We start from the raw sequence: 23,471 nt of genomic DNA on the forward strand, positions 1-23,471 counted from the left end.
CATGAATAATTCATAATGTAATGAATGGAAAGTGGATAATGCAGACTTAAATTCTCTGTGTCCAGTAGTTATTTAAGTTTTCATSCTTAGCTATGGCCTGGGGCATTCTCTCACTATTCTTTAATTGAAGTTGTTGGTATAAAATTACTGATAACATTTACTAAGTGCATTGTTGAAGGCTGATAGTAAGGTGGATGTAAGAAGAAATTGGGCTGAGATGAGACACTGAGAAGCAGAGAGCCCTGTGCTTTGAAGKGGCTGCTGTTGCATGGAACATTTTCAGTTTCTCTGTGTAATCAGTGATTTGTTATTACCTCAGTGATGCATGAGCTTGCACACCCTTTCCTCATGGTTCTCCTTCCCTGTTGCCAGCTGTGTTATGTATGAACCACTCACACTGATACCAAGTTGAAAACAAAGGGCAAAGCCTACCTTTGAACCCCAGAAACGACTGACTTTTGGGTCGGTCATTTCATGCAGTTCACATCTGTAACTTGCTAACCCCATCTTATAACATSCACAATTTTTAAARATGGCTTTTYGTTTTAGAAACAAAGTGAACTATTTGATTTTTTTCATCATTCATCACAGGTAGAGAGAAGGTTATACTATTTCAGTGTTTTTATGTTGGCAAGAGATGCTTGTCATGAACAGTTGTGAGACTGATAAAATAAGTGGTTATGCTTGAGTGTACCACTGACATTTTTTTACTAGATTTTATAACAGTACTGCTGATTTTATTGCTCTTGACTCACAAATAAGGATCCAGGTTAGATTATCTAATGGCTGGTCTGAGGTCAGTTAATTTGAAAGATACCTGGTGGTGTCTTTGCTGACACCCCAGAAACTCTTACTAGGTGACTGACCTAGCAGAGTTCAGAGGTATTTAGATATCTGAACTAAGTTTATTCTTTTGCATAATCTGCCAAATCCAGTAATTCCTTCCTAACTGACAGCTTGGTTGTAAATCTTTGCTGTAAGACACTGCATTAAGAATATTGCTGAAATAATAGCATGTGAGTGTAAGTGTCTGCTTAGGAAGATGCACTTGGCTTTTGTAGACTTCAGAAGTCATGTGGGAGATGATAATGAATTTGTAGTGTTCCTTCTTGGAAGATGAGAATTCTGAAAAAGCTATCTTAGATTTCGAGTTTAAGGAAATTGCAAACATGTAATTAGAAAAAAACCCAAACCACACATACATGCACACAAAAAAAAAACCCAACTGGAAGCAAAAATAAGGAAAAAAACCCCAACCAAAACTCACCAGCAAAACCAAACAAACGACAAAACCCTGAAACCTTTGCAAATTTTCTTAGGAGTTTGAGTAGCAACAAAGCAACGAGACTTGGTGTTGCCAGTGTCAGTCTTCTTCCTGGTGAAAGATGTGTCCTCCAATCACAATGCACATCTACATCTTGCTTATCTTTCAAATTTCACCCTTTGATTGACAGAACTGGTTTTTATTATATTTGCTTTTGAAAATAGACTTTTCAGGCATCTATCACTCACCTTATATTTAAGAGGGGATGGTAATTTACTGTCTTCCATGTGCTGCCATACTGATGCACCTACATTTTTTTTCTGTTTACAGGTGCAAACAAAGCTTCTTGAGCTGAAAGAACTGGAAAATAACCAATTTAGTTGGCACTCTCAGCCCCATAGYACACTCGTTAATGGAACTGTGGATCATTCTAGTCTTAGCAACAGCAGCAGTGAAAMTGCAAACCTTAATGAGAATGCTGAGAGAGAAAGTACAGCAGAAGAGGAACAAACAAACTCTGTGTCTCCAGTGAGTAGTGTTTTGCCTGCTTGGTCACGATGCATTGCAGCTGTGAAGTTGGAATAAGTTAAGAATGTAGCAAGATTGATTATGTTTTTAAACACTTGCACAACTGAAATTTCAKGGTGTTTTTCTGAGGGACTGTGTTTCCACATATCTGAAAGTTCTTAAGGAGAAAAGGCGGTAATTTTAGCTTGCCGGGAAAGTGGCAATAACATATTTTCTGTTTTTATTTCCAAAGCAAACTATCATAAGTTGAATAGCAGAATTAACATTAAAGGAGAGCAGCTGTCTCCATTTGGTACAACGAGAGSAGAATAAGGAAAAGTACAGAAAAATCTAAAACTGTCTTGCTTCAAATATTCTTCCTTATGTTTCAGTGGATTCATGATTGATTTATTTTTTTAAAACTTTTACAGGGTTTATGGTACACTAAAGTATGTGCTATAATAAGTATGACTCTCTTGAAGTATCCTTTAGTATATTCTGTGGTTCTGTTTCAAAGTTAAAATTTTATTGTGCAGTCTTGTATTTACTTATTTATGGTGAATTGCTTTTATCCTTGTACAGATAAGGAATAGTCCCGAAACAGCAGTCTCTGTTGTAGAAGAGAAAGAAACACCAGCTGCAACTGTTACCAAAAAAGTGAGTTTGGTCAGGTTTGGGGGAGGAAAAAATAAGTTTTAAAAAAATCCTGGTTAAACTGTTTCAGGCTTGCATGATGGTCATAAAACAATAGAGAAATAATTGTCACTTCTCACTATTTTTATTTAGTGTGATGTCTTGAAAACATTTCATGTTATGTAATAGGCAGGTTGTTTAGAAATATTTTGGATCTCCATTGCTGAATTACACAGAATTCCAGCTGTCTCTTTGCTTTAAGCTTTAAGAAACCACTGAATGGTAACAGGAGATGACATAAGTGTTTTCCATCCTGCAAGTCTTAAAAATTTAATACGTTTCTCTCTGTCTGCAATGCCCAGGAAGATCCATTCGATGCTGAATCTCATCCGTTGCCTGATCTAGTTTCTGAAGCCAGCTTAGAGTTCTTCCAGTCTGACCCTTTTGTTGGCAGTAAGTAGATGTTTCTCCCTAAGTGCAGATTTGCAGAAACAGGTCTTTTGTGAACACATCAGACTAATCTTCACCTTGAAACTGCTCTTTGTAGAATAAATCTGAAGATGTTTGAGTGACAGGAGCATGGAGGCAGTAGCATTACAAATATAGAAGTGATAGAAATGAGAGTTCCAGGGTGTTTCTCCTTCCTTGATCTGGGAAAATTGAGCTCTGAAAATTCCTCCTTTCCYTCTCTGCTCTTCCTGAGAGCCTCTCTTTCCCCAGCCTCTCCCTGCCCTGCCCTGGTGGCATTTTGGCTGTAAAGGTGTGGGCAGACTTGTGATATCCGTGGTGTCACTAATGGGATTGACAGCCCCAATCCACAAAGGGGTCAGCAGAGGGTTCTCTGTGCTGTGCTGTGCTGTGCTGTGGGGAGGCTGTGGGTGGCTCACAGTGAATGACTGTGCCCTACTTCTGGTGAGTTTGGCTCTCAGAACAAGGGAATGTGGAACTGCACCATCTGTTCGTCTTGTGGAAGTGCTGGGCTTTATTTTAAGAACTTGCCATTGACGAAGGATGTTGCTCTGCTTTTAGTTTTTTATGGAAGGAATGATCTGCCTATATGGAGCCAGTTGGAGAAAGGGAGTTAATTTGAATTAACTGCTGAAGCAGATGYTTTCAGCTGCATTAATATGATTTTATATGCTTTCAGATCAACAYGGTCTGATTAATTTAGCTTGTATTGCTTCGAAAGGAAAATAAGCTAAAYTTGTTTCAGATCACTTGGCTTCTGAAAGAATGTCAATGCAGATTTAATATCTGTAATGAATAAATTAATTTAAAACAGCTTGGATGTTTTTGTGTAGATACTGCTTGATTTTTGTTTACATTRAAGTGGCCTTTCAGCACATGACAAGGCCTTTCTTTCAGAAGAGAAAGGTCTGTGTTAAGAACCAAACTTTTGGCTTTGAGCACTCATTATGATCAGGGGTAGATCCCTACAGCTAAGAGACAGGATATCTGTCTCAGGTATACATGTGGAAGTAGAAATCAGTTGGAATCATGGATCCAGTACTGAAGTGAACACTTAGGAGCTACCATCCACAATCAGTCAGAACTGGGAATCATCTCAGTGCTTGACCTGGATTACTGCACTGTAAATACTGCATAATGTGGGTGGATTTGGGCAATATGGAAATGCAGCTTGGAGATGGCTGCTTTTGTGTGTGGTTCGTGATGGTATTAAGCTGCTTAATGAATATTTGCCTTTTTTTTTATTTTAAACAGGTGATCCCTTCAAAGATGACCCTTTTGGAAAAATTGGTAAATAACTTTATAACTTGTAATGTGTCTGTTTTTCTAAATGGTTCTTGCTCGTGTGTGAGAAGTGTCACCACTTCCAGAGGAATAGAGTAGGTGGAAATGCCACAAAAAGTCATGATAGGATATTCATATGACAATTAGCACCTGGCCACTTGTGTTAAACTTTTCAGAGAAGTCTATTGCCAGTGAACTTTGCTCTTGTTGAAAGTTCCTTAGTTGGGATTTAATTATGTGAAGGTTGTGAGCAGAAAGCCCCAAACTTTTGATTCCTATTTTATATGCAAAGTAGTAGGACTGTGCTCTTTTAAAGRCTCTTCACTTACCAACTTCCTTCAGAACCAAATATTGAAAAGGTGGGAAGTCTCTATTTACTGACTGTATAGGCAATGCCATTGCATTGTTTGCTTGGTCCTGAATGGAGTTACTGGTGGCAAAAAAAAGCAAATAACCAGTGGAAAGCAATAATAAAATAGTGTTGAGCCCCAAGTGCCAAATAAGAAACATCATTTGGGTTTGGGGAATGCAGGAGAGGAGGGCAGGAGAGTTCTTGGAAAAATTAGGTTCTGTAAAATGCCTAATTTTTAGGGGAATTGGTTAAATAAACTGTATGCTAAGATGATTCTGGAACTATTTTCATGATATGCAGAAAATGTTGGCTTCTCTGATGGTCTGAATCACAGAAYACAGATTATTCAGAGGCAAATTTCATACTTCAAAGGTCCTTGGTCTTAAACGTGTCAGTTTGTAGCAGTATGAAAAAAGCAATATATTGTTTAGTTTTTAGGGTATCAGCTAAGTAAAGCAAGCAGAAAAGTTAAGGAGRTGTTTACTTTTTAGATCCCTTTGGYGGTGATCCCTTCAAAGGCTCAGACCCTTTTGCAGCTGACTCCTTCTTCAAACAATCCTCCACCGACCCTTTTGTGACTGCTGGCACTGATCCATTTAGCACTGCAGACAACAGTAACAATACCACAGTGAGTTTGGTGTCACCCCTTTTACTGCTTTCTATATGTGATTTGGACAAAACAACCTATTTTGTATATTTAGACATGCTTTAAAAAATTCATACTTTAGAAATCATSTAAAGGTTACCTCTGATCTCCTGGCTCTGTCTTGTCTCTTTTGTGTCCTATTTTCTAGAAATAGTCACAGATAAAATAGAAGTAAAAATAAAAACATTTTTGAAGTATTTTATTGTGGATTTTCATTGCTTCACAGCTAGGAGTATTAGACAGTAATGACTTAAGCTCTGTCATTTAACAATAATGACTTAAGCTCTGTTGTTGGAGAACTCTCCAATAACTCTGTTAGTTGGTGGAACTTAATGGAGAGAAAGCTGGGATCAGCCCCACCAAATTATGTTGAGACACTTGAATTTTGCCTCCACATGCTATAGGATCAAAAAGTACATGCTGTATTTTATCTGAAAGCTGATGTGGTATATGGGGTTTCCCCTCAGAAAAGTCAAATTGTTCTGTAGGTGTATGTTTGGGTTTTTATTKTGTTTTGGGKTTTTTTGAATCAGAATCACTAAAGCACTTTCATAATGTGGAGATTCCTACTGAATGTACTTCTTTCAGGTGTACTTCAGTATAACTTTTAACTCACATTATAGATGAGCAGTTGTTAGACAGTCTAGAGCCTTTAAGAAGTTAAGAGTTGGGCATAAAGCCCTCTCTGCTGTAGACTAGAACTTGTTGAATATGTAATATTTAAAGCTGATAGTTAAAATTCTTCATGTCATTGAGTTTGTCTCCATTCTTCTGCCATCTCCTTTCCTTTTCAGTGCTGTTTCTGTTCATGCCTCRCTTCTGACTTTGTGTGTGCATAAAGTATGGATAGACATTTATAAAACTCAAAGATACATGTGGATTAAGAAGCAAGTTGAGTGGCTGTAGAGTGTCCCTGAGGTGCACCCACAGCAGCCAAGAGTGAGAAATCACTGCACCCGACAGTGGTGGTCCTGCCCTTGCCCATGGTGTGCACCYTGTGCAGATCTCAAGGTCCTATTACACACCACAGCCTACACCTCCAGCCATAAAAATTACATTTCTACAATCTGTAATGCCTGGCACACTGTCCTTTTCAAAGTGTTTATATTCTGATGTAACCAATACCCGGTCTTACTACAGTCCAGAGGAAAAGAGAAGGAGCTCAGAGCTGTGGTGTGGGATTAGCAGTGGATTCTTGAGATCTGTACTTCAGAACTGAAGTCAGGTATCCATCCTAARTGCTTTACCAYGCATTTCTGGAGTGCTGAAATCTCMRAGTTCTATCTTCATRAAGATGGYTCTGATTGTAGAAATCTGAGAGCAAAATGAGTGGTAGATATTCTTGATTGCTGCGTTAGCTGTTAGCGAGTAGGTTGCACATACTGTACCTTYTTTCCACCCTTTCAAAATATTAATCAAAACAGAGAGGAGGAGTTTCTATTAGAAGACTTGTTTACTGATGGTGATAAAAGCTATTTCCAGGATGTTTTATCTTAAAACTTCTAAACTAAAATAAATCGTGACTGTGTTCTTAGATTGAAGAATCTTTTAAGCTGAAAAACAAATTTCCCTCCAAAGGAATTTTTTATTTTAGACAGAGATATCAAAGAAGAATGACCCTTTTGCTCCTGGTGGAACCACTGTTACTACATCAAATGATCTAGGTAAAAGTAGATTGTACATATCAAGCTTCTTGGGTTTTATTTTTATTTGCTTTTACTTGCTTTTGTTTCYAGTCTTTTAACTGAATTTGCAACAGAGCATTTTAGGGATTTCCCATGTTTTCTGAATTTTCCTGACATAAGGTGCCTGTTTTCAGGAGGGACTTTTATAAATCAAAACTGACTCTTTATCTTTATCACTATTTATAGTGTGTGTGTATCACTGTTCCTTTACCTAAAGCTGGGACAGTATCCTGATCTAGATGTTTGGACTATTTGGTTGGTTTGTACTAATTCCCATTAGGGTTGTTTTTGGAGAGTTCATGTTATTTTCTAAGTAAAATCAGGATAGTTCTGCACTACAAGAGTAGATGTCAAATGGAGTAAATACCTCATTGAGATATTTTACTGCTAAAGTTTGCTCCTTCTGTTTTGCTGTGACCCTTTCTCACTTGAGGGCTAAAGATATTTAGGGAAGGCTTTTTACTCCATTTTTCCAACCTACTCTGACAAGTGATAATCCAAAACACAAATCCATGAGTGACTTTGTGTTGTAAACCTGTTCAGTTTAATTGTAGGGAATAAATGTGTTTTTCTAGAGATGCAGAAGTGAGTATGGCACTTTCTGCTCTCTAGTAGAGTAGTTTTCACATATTTTAAGGCACATGAGAGTGAAAGGGTGCTGTTTARTTAGACTGGGATGGTATGTGGTTCAGATACTTGATTCCACAAATGGATCTGCAGTTAGAAGACAGTTCTGGTCCATGTTCATATATATATATATATATGCATATGTATATGTCTGCATATGTATATTTATAGGTGTATGCACACAAAAAAATGCCTCTGTGTGTATACATACATGTATCTCAGTAGAACATTTCCAGTAGTATGGTCATCTGATACTTTCAGTGGAATTTAACTTTTTTTAATGTAGGAAAACATAATACCAGCATTTCTTTTGAATTACTTCTTGTTCAGGAGATTTACTATTCTTGATTTGCAGTTGAACTTAGAGTTTTTGAAAAAGRTGCTTAATAACTTGAAGTGCTCACCTCATAAAATAATTCACTTGAATTTATGTTATAAAATATGTTACAGTCGCTGTTCTGTAGTGGGATTATTTTTTCCAGTCTTTCATATTTAAGTTTTAATCTTTTTCTTTGCTTGATTTGTGTGTATTTAGCTAGAGACCCCTTTGCCTCCCTGTTTGGAAGCGAATCCTTTGAAGGTGGCTTTGCTGACTTCAGCACGCTGTCAAAGGTAAGAAGAAGCTGCTGCTTCTCACAGAAAATGCACAAAACTGCAGTGACAAGACAGAGCTTACTCAGTTTCATTGCAGTTTTGCCACTACTAAACATTTATAATGGCTGACTTGCTTGAAAAAAAGTTCTTGAGAGCAAATTGTCCTGCAATTCTGTGAAGAATGCAATGTAATCTTTTTGGCTTTATAAGTATTTTGTCTCTATTTCCAGTGCTACTATAATTTATTTATTTATTTTTAAGTTTGCTGAGTTTAGCAGCAAAARTATTACTTTTGCATGTTTAACTTCTTTCCATGGTGCTGTACACAGTTAACCATTCCTGATTTTTCTTTCTGTTCAGTGTTCTGGAGTATGCGGATATGTGGAAAAMCAAACAAAAGTCTTTAATCTTAGTCCAGACTTTCAGTTCTGATTTAGTASTGTATTATTGAAGAGAATGTACATTTGCACTGCACTGAAAATGTGTATGTTGCTCTTTTCTTTGTTGAAGGCCAACAATGAGGATCCCTTTAGCTCTTCCACRTCAGGCTCTGTCAGCAGTGTCACCATAACTAAAAACTTATTTGAGGAACCACCAGCTAAAAATGAGGACGTTCCTCCTGCACTGCCCCCTAAGACAGGAACTCCCACCAGGCCCTGTCCACCACCACCTGGTAAGAGCTGACACTGAGATGTGGTAACCATCAGCTGCTTCAATGTTGGCAGAGGGAAAGGAATTATGAGGGGAGGGTGAAGGGTCTGAGTCTAAAATGAGTGAGCAAGATGTGAAACAAGTCCATTTCTGACCTGTTGGTCTTGTCCTCAGATTTAAGTTCTTCATGGTGTTTGGGATCACAGTTTGTTTGTAGAGACAAAGGCTTTAGAAAAAGGACTCTACAAGTGTGTGCAAGAAAGCAACATAGCTGTGAATGAAATGGTTACTAATGTGATACACTGTGAATCTTGAATTAAATTATGCTTAAAGTGAGAATTTAGTGTGTTTTATCCATTGTGAAACCTCTGGGTTTCGTGGAAAATTAATTAAATAGGGTTAAATAACTGGCTCAGGTTTTCAGATTAGCTCCTTCCATGTGGCCTTKCCAGGGCTTTGTAGCATTTACAGTAATAAACCCAAGGTCCCTAGACTGTTTTCTCCTCRGTGATGGAGGAGTCCTCTGGGATGCTCCATGGCACAAACCACTCTGCTTTCCAGGAAAGGCCATGATTATCATGGATATCAACACCTTCTTGTGGTTGCAACAAGCCCAAGTTACAACACTCCTCACTTTCAATTTTTTTTTTTTGCGAAGACAGGAGAATGTATTTCTAATATTCCTTAAAAAAAAATCTGTCCTTTGTTTCATTGTCTTTATGAACTCTGCTGTGTCATTTTTTYGCTGTTACACTATATGGATGAGTCTTAAGGTGTGGCATGAAACTTAAATGTGTATTCATCTTTTCCACAAAAGAAAGGGAATGCAGTAGATACAGGAGTGCTCAGACTGAAGTTTAAACTCAGCTGGTTAGTTCCTAAAGTTGGTGTGAGATCTGGCTTGTGCTAATGCCGTGCAAGTAATTATTTCCATTGTAAATAACATTAAAACAGCCGACATGGCAAGTGACGATAGTTGAATGTTTGATGTTGGTCCTTATTTGAACATAAAAAGGATTTCTGACTTGATTGYATGGGAGTGACTGTGACATGGTGCACTTTTGAAATACAGGCTTCTAGGGGTGAAACAGCAGCATCCTTAGCAACAGATGACGAGAAAAAAATAGGCTGTTTTGATGTGCACAGTTATGTGGTTATCTTGATAACCATTCCCAATTAATTCTTTTYCTAATGGAAATAAAAAATGGAGGTACTTAAATGTAATTATTTTAAATTACTCTCTTGGTCTGATTCAAAACAATTAAATGCTTTTTCAGTGAAATACCCAAAAATCTTTCTTTTAATTCTTCTCTCTGCGGGAAAGTGTGTAGAAGGGCTATTGCCTCTCAATTCTGTTGCCTCTGTAGATACTGATAAACACCCCCTATTTCTTGATTTTGGGGAAGATTTGGTGATTGTGTATTTTTTATTCTTACAATTATTACCCTTCCCATACAGAAATAAAATTCCCTGGCTGTCATTTGGAGCTGCTTCTCCCACATTTTTGTAGTAATAGGCAGGCATTGTTTGCAAGGAATGGAATTGTAGAATCACAGAATGGTTTGGGTTAGAAGGGAACTTTAAGATCATTCAGTTCCACCCCCCTGCCGTGCACAGGGACATCTTCCACTATCCCAGGTGCTCAAAGCCMCATCCCATATGGCCTTGAATACTTTCAGGGGTGGGCAGCCTCAATTTCATCATCAGTGATACATAGATAGAACATCATCAGTGAGAGAGAYGGCAGGGTTATCTGGGAATTGTCTAAGTTAGTCATGTGTTCCCGAGGGGATGTTCTTTAAATCTCTAAATCATTGCCAAATGAGAATCTCTTTTGCTTCATGAAATAGTTTTGAGAATAATTGTCAATAGTGATACGTGAAATAATAGGCACTTTGGTTCAATTCTGTAGTTTTAATCTGAAATGAAAACAGAAGCAAGTTTTAAAATACAACCATTCTAAGTGTGGAACCACTTGCAGAACCCAAAAGTAGAATTCAAGAAACTGCACTGAAAACTCTTGAGTAAACAGTAACATACAGAGGAAATTTAGCTCAATTAATCTTGGAAGTCTTTGGATTAATGTCCTCAAAGGTGTTAAAAGTTGTCTGGGGTTAGGCTGAAAAAAAACCCAACAGGGTAAGTGGGGGTTTGTCCCTGATTCTGTTCATTTGCAACTATTTAGGCAAGAGTTAACAAAACAGCACAGCCTGTGATTGCCTGTTATCATATTCCTTGTTCTAAACTACAGAAATCYCTGGTCTTAGCATAGTAGAGAGGACATGGTGTTTTGAAAGCTAACAAATGTAGTGTATTTCTGGTCTCTGAATAAAATTGTATTTACTTGATCCAAACAAATAATAAAAGAGCCTTGCTGGAATGAGCAAAGACAGTTGGTAACCAGAAAACAATACTGTGCTGATAGAATAGGTGCACAAAACAGTTAGAAACTCTCTTTCCAAAATAGTTAATTAGTAYATAACTGTATTCCTGAGTCATTAACATACATGTGCTCCCTTTTACCTGATTACCCTTTCARAAACTGTGGGCTGTACCCTCATTTTTTAAATTGGCAACCCTTCCTTTGGGACTACAGCTCCACTAGTTTGTGGGAAGAGGTTGCATTCAAAGTAGCTTTTGAATGGGGTTTTTTTACTACTTTTGGCATGTTATTACCTGCTATCTTAAATTCATTTTAAATTCATTTTAATCTAAGGGAAAAGACCTATCAATCAAATAGACTCTTCAGATTCCTTTAAACCGAGCGATCCATTTCAGCCTTTCCCCACCCCAGACATTCCCAAAGAGCAAGAAGCAAATCTATTCTGTGATCCATTTGCTCCCACCAGCATCAGTAAAGAGGCTGACCCCAACAATTTTGCAAACTTCAGTACTGTGAGTAAACACTTTTTACATTTGTTTCAGTATAATGGCAGCTTTGAAATGTTCACACTAATTTAAATTATTAAAACTTATCCCATGTACAAAAGGGATATTGCTTCCTGTTAAAAACAGTGTTTACATTTAGTTTACAGCTGAGGCTGTCCTAAAACAAACTACTGTAGCTAATATTTAAATTGCATTGGGTTTATGCCTTTTTTCATGGAGGCTTCCTGCCTTTTCTAAAATAGAATTTCAAAAACACATATGTTCTAGGRATTATCCATTTTATCAGTGTGTGCAGCAAATTTAAATTTACAAATCTACAACAAGCACACTGTAACTATTCAATTAAAAATAAACCAAAATGGAATTTTAATTTAGCTGTCACTGGACTGTTTGTTCATAATTTTAATGTACTGAAATATTAATAAACAGCCTCATAACAGTATATGTTAATGAAATACAATTTGATGAGTTTTGAATAGTTAGTAAATTCCAGACTTACGCACAATGAATTTAAAAGTAGTAAGTGTCTCTTTATAACCAGAATTCATTTCATAGAAGTCGTGGTGTCCAAGCAGTAGAAGCAAATCTAAAGGTTTGTGCATGCCTATATATTATTTTTTCCTTTTGAGCTTTTGCAAGTAGAAGTTTTGAAAGGCATCATCTCACTTTCAAGCCTGATACCTGTTAAATGCAATTTGCATTTACAGTATCTTGACCATACTGCTGTTTTTCTGTTCAGGCCTAATAAGCTTCRTGCTTGGTTGAAGTAAACTAAGGATTGTCAGGCTCTCAAAGTAGACTTGCACTGGTTGGTGTGTCTTGTAGCATGGGAACTTCTGAAATCCATCTGTGTTAGTAGTTGAGGGGACTGAGAAGCAAGTTTGGAGGGTAAAGCAAAAGTTCATCATCTTTGTGAAGGAAAACATATTCTTTACCAGCTGCAATTACAGAAAATACTGAGTGCACTATGGAGAAGACTCAGGTGTTTCTGCATTTATTTCCCAAAGAAGCAGCTCARTATCAGAGACCCAGAGTCTCTAACCTCTAACCCTTTCAGTTAATGCTGGGACATCCATGAAGACAAGGGCTTCACCTACTTCTTAATTTTTCTGCATGTTTGCTAGAAAGAAACTAGCTTAATTTTTTGTATTTTATATGAGGTAATACTCTTTAACTGTCTYTGATTTGTAATCATAGTACCAGAGGTATTTAATTCGTAATCGGTTCTCATCAATATACATGGAAATAATTTGTTCTTTTTTTTCCTCTCTCATAYCGTACTGACCTTTCTCTGTATTACTACCAGACTTACTTTATTATTTTGCTGCTTCTTGGCATTATTTTTCATCTACATATTCAGAAAAGTCAGTCTACAGCTAAATTTTTGCAGTCATTGTCACTTGGAAAGGTCTTCCCTAATCAAAGCAGGGTAAATCAGGATGGCCTACAGTGTGAATAGGAGTGTGTTTTGCAAAATGTTCTCCTGATTTATTCAAAGTTTTTCTTGTATAGGCTGTTTTTTATCCAAAATAAAACCATATTTGAATTACAGCACTTTCTGCTCAGAAACATTTCTGAAACTTAATACTGAAATGTGAAACATGGCTATTTCATTAAAATACATCAGTTGGATGGCTTCAGTGMACTTCTTAGTAGTTAAACCTTAGAYTAARCCARTCTTAGTCTATWACAACTACAAAACAAGTAMTATTTGAAGACTAGAATATGTACCATTAATTGAAAAACTAGTTGTCACTTGAACTGAGTATTTGGACAGTAAAAATTATCACTGTATTATTAATCTGGTTTATTTTTTCTTTTAAATATGCAGTATTCTACTGAGGAAGACATGATTGAATGGGCTAAGAGAGAAAGTGAGAGAGAAGAGAAAGAAAGATTGGCAAGACTAAAACAGCAAGAGCAAGAAGACTTGGAACTGGCTATTGCACTCAGTAAATCTGAAATATCAGAAGCATGAAGTTTAGAATAAGATTTTATCTTACGTAAACTGTTTTGTCCCTTTTCCTGAGTACCTAACCTATTTAAGTGTTAATCAGAAAATGCATATATACAAGAAACTATGAAAGGTTTTAAATTTCTGAAAGTGATGTGAATGTTTCTGCTAAATTCAATCCTTTGGGTTATTGTTTGAATAACTGTTCAATTTAGCATTCAATTTCTCTCAAGTTTTCAGGAGAACAAAGTACTTTTCCCAGCTGAAAGCAAATCAGTTTAAAATGCAGATGGAGGGATTGGGGTTTGACTGTAATCTATCAGCAGTTGGTAATTGAGCATAAAGTGAACACAGCAATTATTCTGTCRTGGCTGACTGTCTCCCATCAAGCAGTTAGTCACTGGAAACCTTTTATCCTTCTGAAGAGGTTTTAGTAATGCCAGAGTTGGGGAGTGGCTTTATTTTACATGTACATGTAGATTTTTTTTTTCTCCCAATTGAAGATTTTGTGTTGGATTTAACATAATCTTCATGGAGTCTCCATCAGAAAGAGTGTCTCTTTCTGAAACCTTTATTGCTTTTCTTGCATGATCATAGGTTCTAAGACAGACCTGTTATTTTGTTTTATAAAGCAATTAAGCTGAAGATTCATTTGCTGTTGGCTAAGGTGACTGTCAAATTGTGAGACCCCACTGCTATTTGAGCCACTTTTGCCTGTGAAATATKCAGCTGAACTGGCAAGTTAATAAGTTCCATTTGAAATAGGATTGAGAATAGAAAGAAAAAACAGGTAGTCTGATTTCTGTTTTTTTTTAACCACAGTTATTTTCTGTATATGTAATTTATTGAATGCCAACTGATAGTTGCACCTTAAACTGAATGATTTCTGAATGGTCACTGAGTCAGAGTAGGACTGATAGAATGTTAATGAAAATAACTTAATGAAAATAACTTATTGTTCATTTTGAMAGAATTCTATTTGGAAAATCAGTTTCATTAAAATAATTCCAAAAAGAATAATCTTGTGCCCTAAGAAAACTGGCAGCAGCATAAATATCTAGAAGGGTTTTTTTCTTGCACTTTTAACCTGTGGTATATTTCTTTTGAGGAAATTGAAGTGTTTGAACACACAGCACTGGGGCAAAGGGGGAGAACTCAGCCATGCTTCAGTATATTTAAGCTCTTCCCAATACCTGTCAATGCTGCTGTTGCGTGAGTTGGAGGGTTTTAAATTTTTCAGGAAAAAATGAGTAACCTGACTGGGATGGTTTTTCTTTTGCACTGGGAGATGAGCATTTAAACACCTGCTCAAAAAAAGTAACTTAAAATTTTGCAAGTATTAAATAGTTATAACTTACCTTATACTTCTTTATAATGAGTGTACACTAATCTTGCAAATCATATGCTTAACTGGATTACATAGTTTCTTATCTTTTGTTAAAAATGTATACTCAGTGGACCAACACAATATTATATGTATATATTATATATATATTCCTGCTTTCCTTTATGGAATTTAAAGTTTTGAGTCATTTGATGTTACATTTCATGTTACTGACTCTGACTATAGGACTTTTACTCAGACTACCAACAAACCACTGCTGTGAGCTAAATGGCATTACTTTATGAAGTTTTAACTGTTTGGTTTTTTTTTTTTAAAAAAACAACTTGTTCAGGTGGGATTAGCCTCTATTTATAGACTTCCCTTTTGTTTAAAAATTCTAACAATAGCCTGTAATTATGAAGAAATAAAGTTTAAGTACATAAAGGTGAACTGTTTGCCTGTTTTTTCAGAGGGTGCTTTGAGATGTAAAGCATTGTGTGAATGTAGTGCACTGTGAGGTATTCTGATTGTAATCTGGTTTCTGTGGTCTTTGCCACCTGACACACCTGTTATGGGTCATCTTCACAGAAATAGCATCCCGTGTCAGAACCCTGCTGCCTTGTGTTGTTTCCCCAGTAACTTCTCAACAATTTAATTTACCTACTTAAGTTTAGATTGGCTATTTCAGAATTTGAATATTTAGCAAAATTATGACTTCAGTATTGGAACGTTTTAGTTGTGCCTTAGCCTGAATCTTCACAGTCATTGGGTGCATGGATGTGCAACCTCATGTTTTTGCTTTTACAGTGCTGACAGAATGGTAATTTAGATGATACTGGGTTTCGATAACATAGAAGATAAGATTGGGAAATTAATGAATTTGTTCAAAACATTGGCAAGTCAAGTCATGTGTTTTCTCGTTACAGAATTCTGTATCATGTCAGTGAATACTCTTGAATTTAATTCTGTTGTTAACTAAGAGTGAACGTGAAAGTTGGCATTCAGATACATCCATTTTTCCTTATGAGGAGGAAGAAGATATTATTTTCCCAAATTAAAGCTTTTTTTTTGATGCAGTTTTGAAGCTTGTCCTTCTGGTAGGTAGAGTGGAGCTTTAGGTGTCATGTAAGTGTTACTAAACTGTTGAATTCTCTGCAGAGTTGTTTGCAGGGAACCTCTGAGGCTTAAATTAGAAAAGGCACAGAAGTAAAGAGGAAGGAAGGGAAGACAGGGTAATGTTATCCCAGAATAGATGAAAAGGAACTTGTAATTTGTCAGCTGACAGGCCATCAGTCAGTGATAYCCTGAAACAGAAGTAATTTTCACCCACAACTCGTAAAAGAAACATGAACAGAAAGCATACTTAACACCAGCTGCATTCTCATTCCTTGCTCAGAACACTTCAGAATTCCTGTTGTGCTAAAATGGAGACATCTGGAGCTGCCTGGACYTTAGATTTTAACCAAAATCAGAGAGCATTCATTTTTAGAGCAGGTGATCAGCTGATAGAGGTGGGAAAATGCTGCATTGTTTGGATGGTGTTCAACCAGTCAGGATGTTGTTTCTAGTTATCTCTTGCTGATTTAATAAGTGAGTATGGACAAACCACTTAATGCTAAGACACTTCCTGTTCTCTAAGTGATAACATATCTCATACTACATAACTGCTGTCATTTGGAAAGACAGCCTTGTGCAGAGTAAAAGGGGCTTTATCCMATTTTACTTGTATCCTGTAGGTAGGGGAGATGTTACAAGGTGTTTTTTTCTGTTGGTATGAGCAGCCAGTTGTGCTCCAGGACTATACAAATAACTGAAAATAGATTTAGAATTTAACAGAAGTACTGTTTTAAACAAGATATTTGAAGATTTMGTTTGCTGGTAATACAGGGAGAAATTCTTACCTTTGACTTCAGAGCTCTGTTCCAGCAAGAGATCCTGGAACAGCTCTGGAGATTGTCAGCTGTCTCAAGTTTGCCTCTGTCAGACTTATGCTGGTCTACTCAGACTGATTTTCCTCTGTGGCCAGACTTACTATTTATTCTGTTGAGACTATGTAGCATTGAAATTTTTGTATTCAAAGCCAGAAGGTCTTCGGGATTGTTTTCCATAGAATGCAATAATTTTATAAGACTGAGTGTGTTTTTAGGTAAAATCCTTGTACAATTTTTTTTAATACYTCCTTGTTTTTAAAATTAGGGTCTTTGAGTCCCAAGAGTTCTGAGGATTTTGGAGTACAAATCTCATTTTGAGCCCACCTTCAGTAGTAACTTACTGAATAAATAACTCAGCTGAGGTTCAAACCACTGACCCTGGATCATGATAACTGATGGTAAAGTACTTGTTGAATGTTAAACTCATATATTTAAATTCTCCAATTTTCCTTAATATGCTATTCATTTAACTTAAGTATCTAGTTTATGTTACTATAAGACATTAAGAGGACAGCTGTTCTCAAACATACAATAATACGCTCAGAGGAGCCAATTTGTCCTTCTTTTTTAGCTTTTTTCAACTTTGTCCCARCAACATACAACTCCTAAAAGCTGTAAAAAGCCATTTAGGGTATATTCTGGGGTGGTTATTAATAAAAATGTTCTATAGATTAGCTGTAACTGGCTACTGAAAATGGGCTGTGCCTGAAGTACAGAACTGCACAGGAACTCTTGCTTCATTATGAACGCTCGGAACTGGAATGTACAAGCCTCAAAATCCAAAATATGAAATCTATGTAAACAGGTATTTTATGCTGGAAAATGTGTGTTTGCATTTGTACCAAAATAGCTCTGGGAAGGTGCTTGTCACAACTCCTTACGCTACCCTCCACTGAGCTAAAATGTTTGATTTAGCGAAGACAATCACGACTTCTTGGCTGGTGTCAGCCGAGGGAACCATCCTTCAATCAGCGCTTGTCTGGCTCCTCTCTCASAGCAGCTGCGCCCCGAGCACTGGAGCGTGAGCCCGTCCTGCCACCCACCCCGTGTTCCTCACATCACGAGCCACATTGTCGGTGTGCAGCTAATAAATTCTTTCTTTTTTTAACCTTATACACCCACTGTTCCCGTTAATGTGCCCATTGTTTCTTTATGTCAACCCAATCCTTCTGTTTGTCCTGCCACTCCCTCGGCCGTGTACACCTTTGCCTTCCTTTGCCTCGTTCACTTCCTTCCACAGGCTCCTTTCTTTTGTTAATCTCTTCTGAACTGTTATCCCCATAACCCTGAAGCTGCCTGATTGATATGATTATAATGTAGGTAATGGCCGAAGTAATGCTTTTTTTTTTTTCAGTATTGCGTATCTATTCGCAGTTTCAATGGGTTTGGTTTTCTTTAATGGAAGAGGCAAGTTAAAATTTTAAATATTTATTTTGTTTATGAATTTTATGTTTATGGATAAATTAAAGRATTTAATTATTTAGAGCTAATTATTTATTTATGTATTAATCTGTTCATAACCTGGTCCCTCTGAGGTGTGAGCCCTGTGGRGTGTTACTCTTGTGCTACAAGGAGTCGGGGTGCTACTCCTGTGCTGGGGGTGGACGACGGCACGCTGCCAAACTCTGCCTTGGCAGGAGGTGCATATTGCAGCTAATTGAAAACTTGGCTAAATAGGAATTATATTTTCCTCATATGTTTTCTCAAGAGGAATTTATTTCCAGCACACAGGAGCGGTGCCCGCGCTCCTCTCGGCCGTTCCCGGAGCCTTTGGCCCCAGTGGGGGAGCGACCCGCCCGGGTCGGTGGGACCGTAACCCCGGGGCATAATCCCACTTTATCGCACCCTATTCCACCGCATCCCATCCCATTCCCATCCCATTCCCATCCCCAGCAGCAGCCGAGGGCGGGCACTGCCGCAGCCGCTCACCTGCGGGGGCGGCCCCTCCGCCCGGCCCGGCCCGGCCCGGCCCTGCCCGAACATGCGCCGAGGCTCCGGCTGCCGCCGCTCCACACACACCATGCGAGGTGGCTGCGGCGGCCGCCGGGGAGCAGCAGCAACAGCAGCAGCAGCAGCGCCAGCCCTGCCCGCCGCCCTCCCCTCAGCCGCGACGCCTCCATGGACGCCCGGCCGGCCGGCAGCGCCGGCGCCCGGTACGGGGCTGGGGCGGGCCGGGGGTCGCCGGGGGGCAGCGCCGCCTCCGCCGGGCTCTGGGGATGCTCCGTCCCGGGCGGGAGGAGGGGCCGGGAGCGCCCGTGGCGGTGCTGGCCGGAGCGGGGGGTCCGGCCGCGGGACGGCGTGAGGGCGGTGGGGTCCGGGCGAAYCCCGCGCCGGGCGCTGGAGCCGCTCAGGGCAGTTCGGGCCCCGGGCTGACCCCGCCGGGCGCTGGGGGGCTGTGGCCGGAGCCGCCCGTGGGCAGGGGCTGCCAGGCCGGGATCACCCTGCCGGGGCCGGGACATCCCTCCGGCCGCTCTGGCCACCGGCCCGGCCCAGCTGTGGGCAGGGGCTGTGCCCACCTGTGCCGGCYGAGCCGCCCCAGCCCAGCCACTGCTGTTGCTTGCACTTTAAGGGGGTTTTWATTTTTTCTGAGACAAAAGCATTAGCTTGAGCTAATTACATACCTGCGCAGCAGCCCTTCAGTAGTTATAWGCAAATTGCCTTCGGGCTTCAAAGGGTTGCTGAAGAGCGTGTCAGGTCTGTGGAAGAGTGTGGAAGACCAGGTCCTTTTGCATGAGCTCCTGTTTGTGCAGCTTGCAACACACCTTGACAGCGAAACACTGACGTTAATGACTCTGTAACTCAATACCTTCTTGCTCRCCCTTATGAACGAGCTGCAGGTGGATAACTTTCTCCATTCCAGGTGTGCGCTCCCACTGCCCCTAAAATACATAAACTTCCATTGTGTGCGTGTGAGAGAGCTGTTTCTTCAAAAGCTGAATCAGTCTGCAAATAACATTCTTCCCCCATGATGACGGCGTGTTAAATTTTAGACATGGCTGCGTTAAAGGTCTGTTTGTGGATTCTGTGTTTGACATGGGACATTTATAATGATCTGCTTTATAATCTATGCGGGAGTGGAAGCTTTTAAGAGGGCAGTTGTTGGAGAGGTCAGCAAACTGCTGCTTAGAAGAGTGGTAATGGGTCTGCTCATGGCTCTTCATCAAGTGTTGGGAGCAGTGGTGTGCTCTCTCTCTCTGGCTGCAYGCTTTTCCTTTATCTTAATGTTGAAAACAGCAAACATTTACCTCAGACTTTATTTCTGCTGCAGAAACCATGATGGAAAAAACCATTTCCTGAACTTCAGATTATATAAACTGTACGATAGTGCTCTTTTTTGGTAGCATTGATATTAACATTAGAGTTATTGCAGGCACTGAGGGAGGTGGTCTGGTGCCATTTAAAGCAGCAAAGTTCTGTGGGATTTAAAAATCCAGTGTGTTAGACTTGCTGATGATCAGAAATCACCTGTCTAGTAGTATTTATGTACRTAAGTCTCTACCTGGAAGTGCTCAAGGCCAGGTTGGATGGGCTCTGAGTAACTTGGTGTAGTGGAAGGTGTGTCCAYCCACGGCAGGGGTTTGGAATGAGAYAATGTTTAATGTCCTTTCTAGCCCTGACTGTTCTGTGATTCTGTGATTTTTAAGAGCTTTATRTAATTTTGCTGCTATTCTCTGTCTTGATAATTCTTTCATGAACCAGCAATTTTCAAAAATTTTTTTTTGAACTCCAGGCTGGAAAAGTGGGCTCTGTGTTTGCTATAATGATGTTAAATGACATCATTGAATGGCCTCCAGGTGTTGTGTTTGCACTGACAATAGCACCAGGCTGACAAACTGCGGTTCAATTGTGCTTCAGGAAGTYCTGAATGTGGGGAACAATGTGTGTGAAAATATTTGGAAGCAGGAAGGCGTTGGGTGAATTTTGCCAGAGTGGGCAAGTTGTCTGAAAGTCTGAGTTACTGAAGTTGTTGGAGCGCTTGGTGCTGGCTCCTCATCGCCTTTCTGGAGCTCCATCTGCTGGAACCAGCTCTCCCATTCCAGGGTGACACTGCCCCGGATCTAAAGGGATTCAGATGTTTCCGTTGCTGTGCTACAAAGTGTTGAAAAGTATGTTTCAGGATTTTGGCTAGCTTGTGGAAAAATATTACTATTTCCTTATTGTAATTCACTTATATCGTTTTACTTTCATCACTCCTTTAAAACCCCAGTGAAGCTCCTGGACAGTATTTTCACAGAGCTGAATTTGTGGTTTCTTTAGGTATCACATATGTTTTGGTAATTTGATTGAGATTATCAATTTATAGCTGGAGGACAAAATGCTCTAGTGGACTGGTTGGAACTGAAGAGTAAACAGGTTTTTGAGTAGGGGTGATGAAAAATAGCCTCTCATTTTAGAGATTTTCAGCTGTTGTCTTCAACTTGATAATAAAACTTTCAGTCATCTGATGTGAAAAAACAATTGTCAGAAAAAAGTCTCACTGTTGGGAAAGTCATTCAGGTATACTTGACTTAATGGGTGGAATTGCAAATGCAAATCAAACAGAACTTGCATTTCATCCTACCTTTTTTCTTTCTAACTAAAATTGCCATCCTGAGCTGATGAAATCTTCTCACTGCATCTGCATCAAAGTTTTTTATTCTGASCACTTTATGTTTTCTGTCAGAAAGGGGGAAAATGACAGAAAGAACCCAGACTCTGAGCTGATTCTGAGTTGAAAGTCAGTCTTTTTTGTTTATTTGCTGGGTTTTTTTTCTCCTCGAGCAGTTAGCTTAGTTGTTTTTGCATGTTGAAATGGAGAGAATAACACCTATTTTCTTCTTAAAGCCACTTCTTGTGCCAAAGAATAACTCTTCAAAATGTCTTTAGCAATGCTGAATGCCAAGACAACTTGCTACTGGTACTTTTTCTCTCTTCTTGAGTGTTGATTCAGTGGGCAGGTTCCAGAGAGTTCTAAAGGTGTATTGAAGAGCCAAGGTTGAGTTTTTATTTAATTGGAGAAAACGTGGCATTGTTATTGGTCAAGGTACTGTGAAGTAGGCTTTGCAGATGATTTCTGAAGAATAAAGTCAGATTGTTGCAAGCTCTCAGGGCAACATAATTTGAAATGTCACGTAAAGCAATGAGTAAAGGCAAAGTAATAATCCCCTGCTTTTTCAAATATTTTGTATCATTCCTATATATATATATTTTTTATGGGAGCCTGAGATACTGCTCTGCAGTGGAATGAATAACAAAGCATGGTTGGTTTTTTTTCTAAGTTTCAACAAAACGTTACAGAGTAATTTATTTTGAAAGTGCTTTGCATAGATTTAATGAAACAAAACCAAACAAATAASCAAATGAAACCAAACCAAACAAAGAAACATTTCAACTCCGGTGAAGTGCAGCAGGAAAATGCTTTTTGGGCCAAAATGTGTATTTCATCCCTTCCATGTTGGTCACCACACTGAAATCTGAAAGAAGTTAAGCATAAGTCAGCATAAACAGGTACACACCACACTTCACAAATGGCTGAAGCAAGATGCCTAGGTAATTCTCTTGTTACCTACCAATCAGCATTTATCATTGCTAGGAAGTGCAGAATCCAACCAAAAGGGGAAATTGCCTGACATCCCTTCCTGAATTCTCACAGAGTCTTATTTCAGAAGTAACACAGATCTCTACCCTGACCTTGCAGTCCTCGGGAAAACAAATCTCACAGATCTTGCCTGGCTTCTTAYCATGGATGTGGCAGAGWGAGTTTGCATTTTGCTTCATGCTTTGTTTGTTTGTTTGCTGGGTACCTAAATGTGCTCAATATCATTGCATGATAGTGGTCTTGTGCAGCTTTTGCTGATTTCTCATAGTTTTAGTAAGATGAGAATTAGACCTTTAAAAATTGTGAGTAACTGTGTCAAAAGTGTAAGTGGATCAGGGGCASTAAAAATGAAAAGTCAGAGGACTTGGAGAAAAGAGCAAGTGGGTATTATAAGGTTGTCTAAAAACCCTTAAAAACCCCAAAAGGCATGATATCAATCACGTGTGACCTTCAAAGTGACAAAGATTATAGATCATCTGAGATAAAAAAGAACTATTAAAGCTTGCTATATATTACTGTGGTCTGATTTATGATGAAAATTTACTCTTAATTGCAGCAGTAATGTTCATCTTTGTAATGCTGACTATATTTGTTTATTTTATTTCAGTGTTGATCCTATGTGAGGTAAATTTTTCTTTGTACATTCCAATAGATCAGTGCCATTGCAGGATKTTTGGGCTTATTTTTGTAATATGCCAGACTGTACTGTGTGTCTTCTATATAATTTTCATTGTTTGATGCAGGCAGTTCTTGTAACTGGGAGTGATCACCCACAGTGGTGCATTTAGCCCTCTGAGCAGTCGTGGCAATACAAGGAAAGGGCACGGTAGAAATGACACCAGTACATTTTATTTGTCTGAACAAACCTATCTTAATGAATTTATTGCATTGTTTGCCCATTCAAATACAGGATGAGAACTGTGAACCTAATGCAAACTAGATCCTGCTTGGTCCAAGTTAAACATGATGGGACCAAGGGCAGAACACGAGTCTGCCAGTTCCCTGGTCTTTGTGCTGCTCACTGGGCTGCTTTGTCACATCCCTTTAATTTGTGAGCCTTTGCTGGAACGGGAGGGCCTTTTAA

General features: G+C 38.9%; 2 protein-coding genes across 7 annotated transcripts in view; both read left to right on the forward strand.

The window, feature by feature from the left end:
• Positions 1 to 15,335, forward strand: part of EPS15 (epidermal growth factor receptor pathway substrate 15) — a 67,821-nt gene extending 52,486 nt beyond the window's left edge. For 4 of the 5 annotated variants that reach the window (XM_057367044.1, XM_057367045.1, XM_057367046.1 and 1 more), the window contains 10 exons: positions 1,595 to 1,792; positions 2,354 to 2,428; positions 2,767 to 2,857; positions 4,127 to 4,162; positions 5,000 to 5,136; positions 6,749 to 6,818; positions 8,002 to 8,078; positions 8,571 to 8,733; positions 11,428 to 11,606; positions 13,432 to 15,335. In XM_057367044.1, the coding sequence (XP_057223027.1) occupies positions 1,595 to 1,792; positions 2,354 to 2,428; positions 2,767 to 2,857; positions 4,127 to 4,162; positions 5,000 to 5,136; positions 6,749 to 6,818; positions 8,002 to 8,078; positions 8,571 to 8,733; positions 11,428 to 11,606; positions 13,432 to 13,578 (1,173 nt within the window). In that variant the 3' untranslated portion in view covers positions 13,579 to 15,335. The remainder of the gene's footprint in view (positions 1 to 1,594; positions 1,793 to 2,353; positions 2,429 to 2,766; positions 2,858 to 4,126; positions 4,163 to 4,999; positions 5,137 to 6,748; positions 6,819 to 8,001; positions 8,079 to 8,570; positions 8,734 to 11,427; positions 11,607 to 13,431) is intronic. The other variant, XM_057367048.1, reaches the window with a different exon arrangement.
• A 3,566-nt stretch (positions 15,336 to 18,901) lies between these two features.
• TTC39A (tetratricopeptide repeat domain 39A) overlaps positions 18,902 to 23,471 on the forward strand; it is a 46,368-nt gene continuing 41,798 nt past the window's right edge. The window contains exon 1 of one of the 2 annotated variants that reach the window (XM_057367056.1): positions 18,902 to 18,962. In XM_057367056.1, coding sequence (XP_057223039.1) covers positions 18,928 to 18,962 — 35 coding nt within the window. In that variant the 5' untranslated portion in view covers positions 18,902 to 18,927. Of the gene's footprint in view, positions 18,963 to 19,616; positions 19,670 to 23,471 lie in introns of those variants that run through there. The other variant, XM_057367055.1, reaches the window with a different exon arrangement.

This window comes from Malurus melanocephalus, unplaced genomic scaffold (genome assembly GCF_030028575.1).
Source record: "Malurus melanocephalus ecotype Western Australia unplaced genomic scaffold, MMel_1.1 scaffold_74, whole genome shotgun sequence".
In the NCBI taxonomy this organism is placed as follows: Eukaryota; Metazoa; Chordata; class Aves; order Passeriformes; family Maluridae; genus Malurus; species Malurus melanocephalus.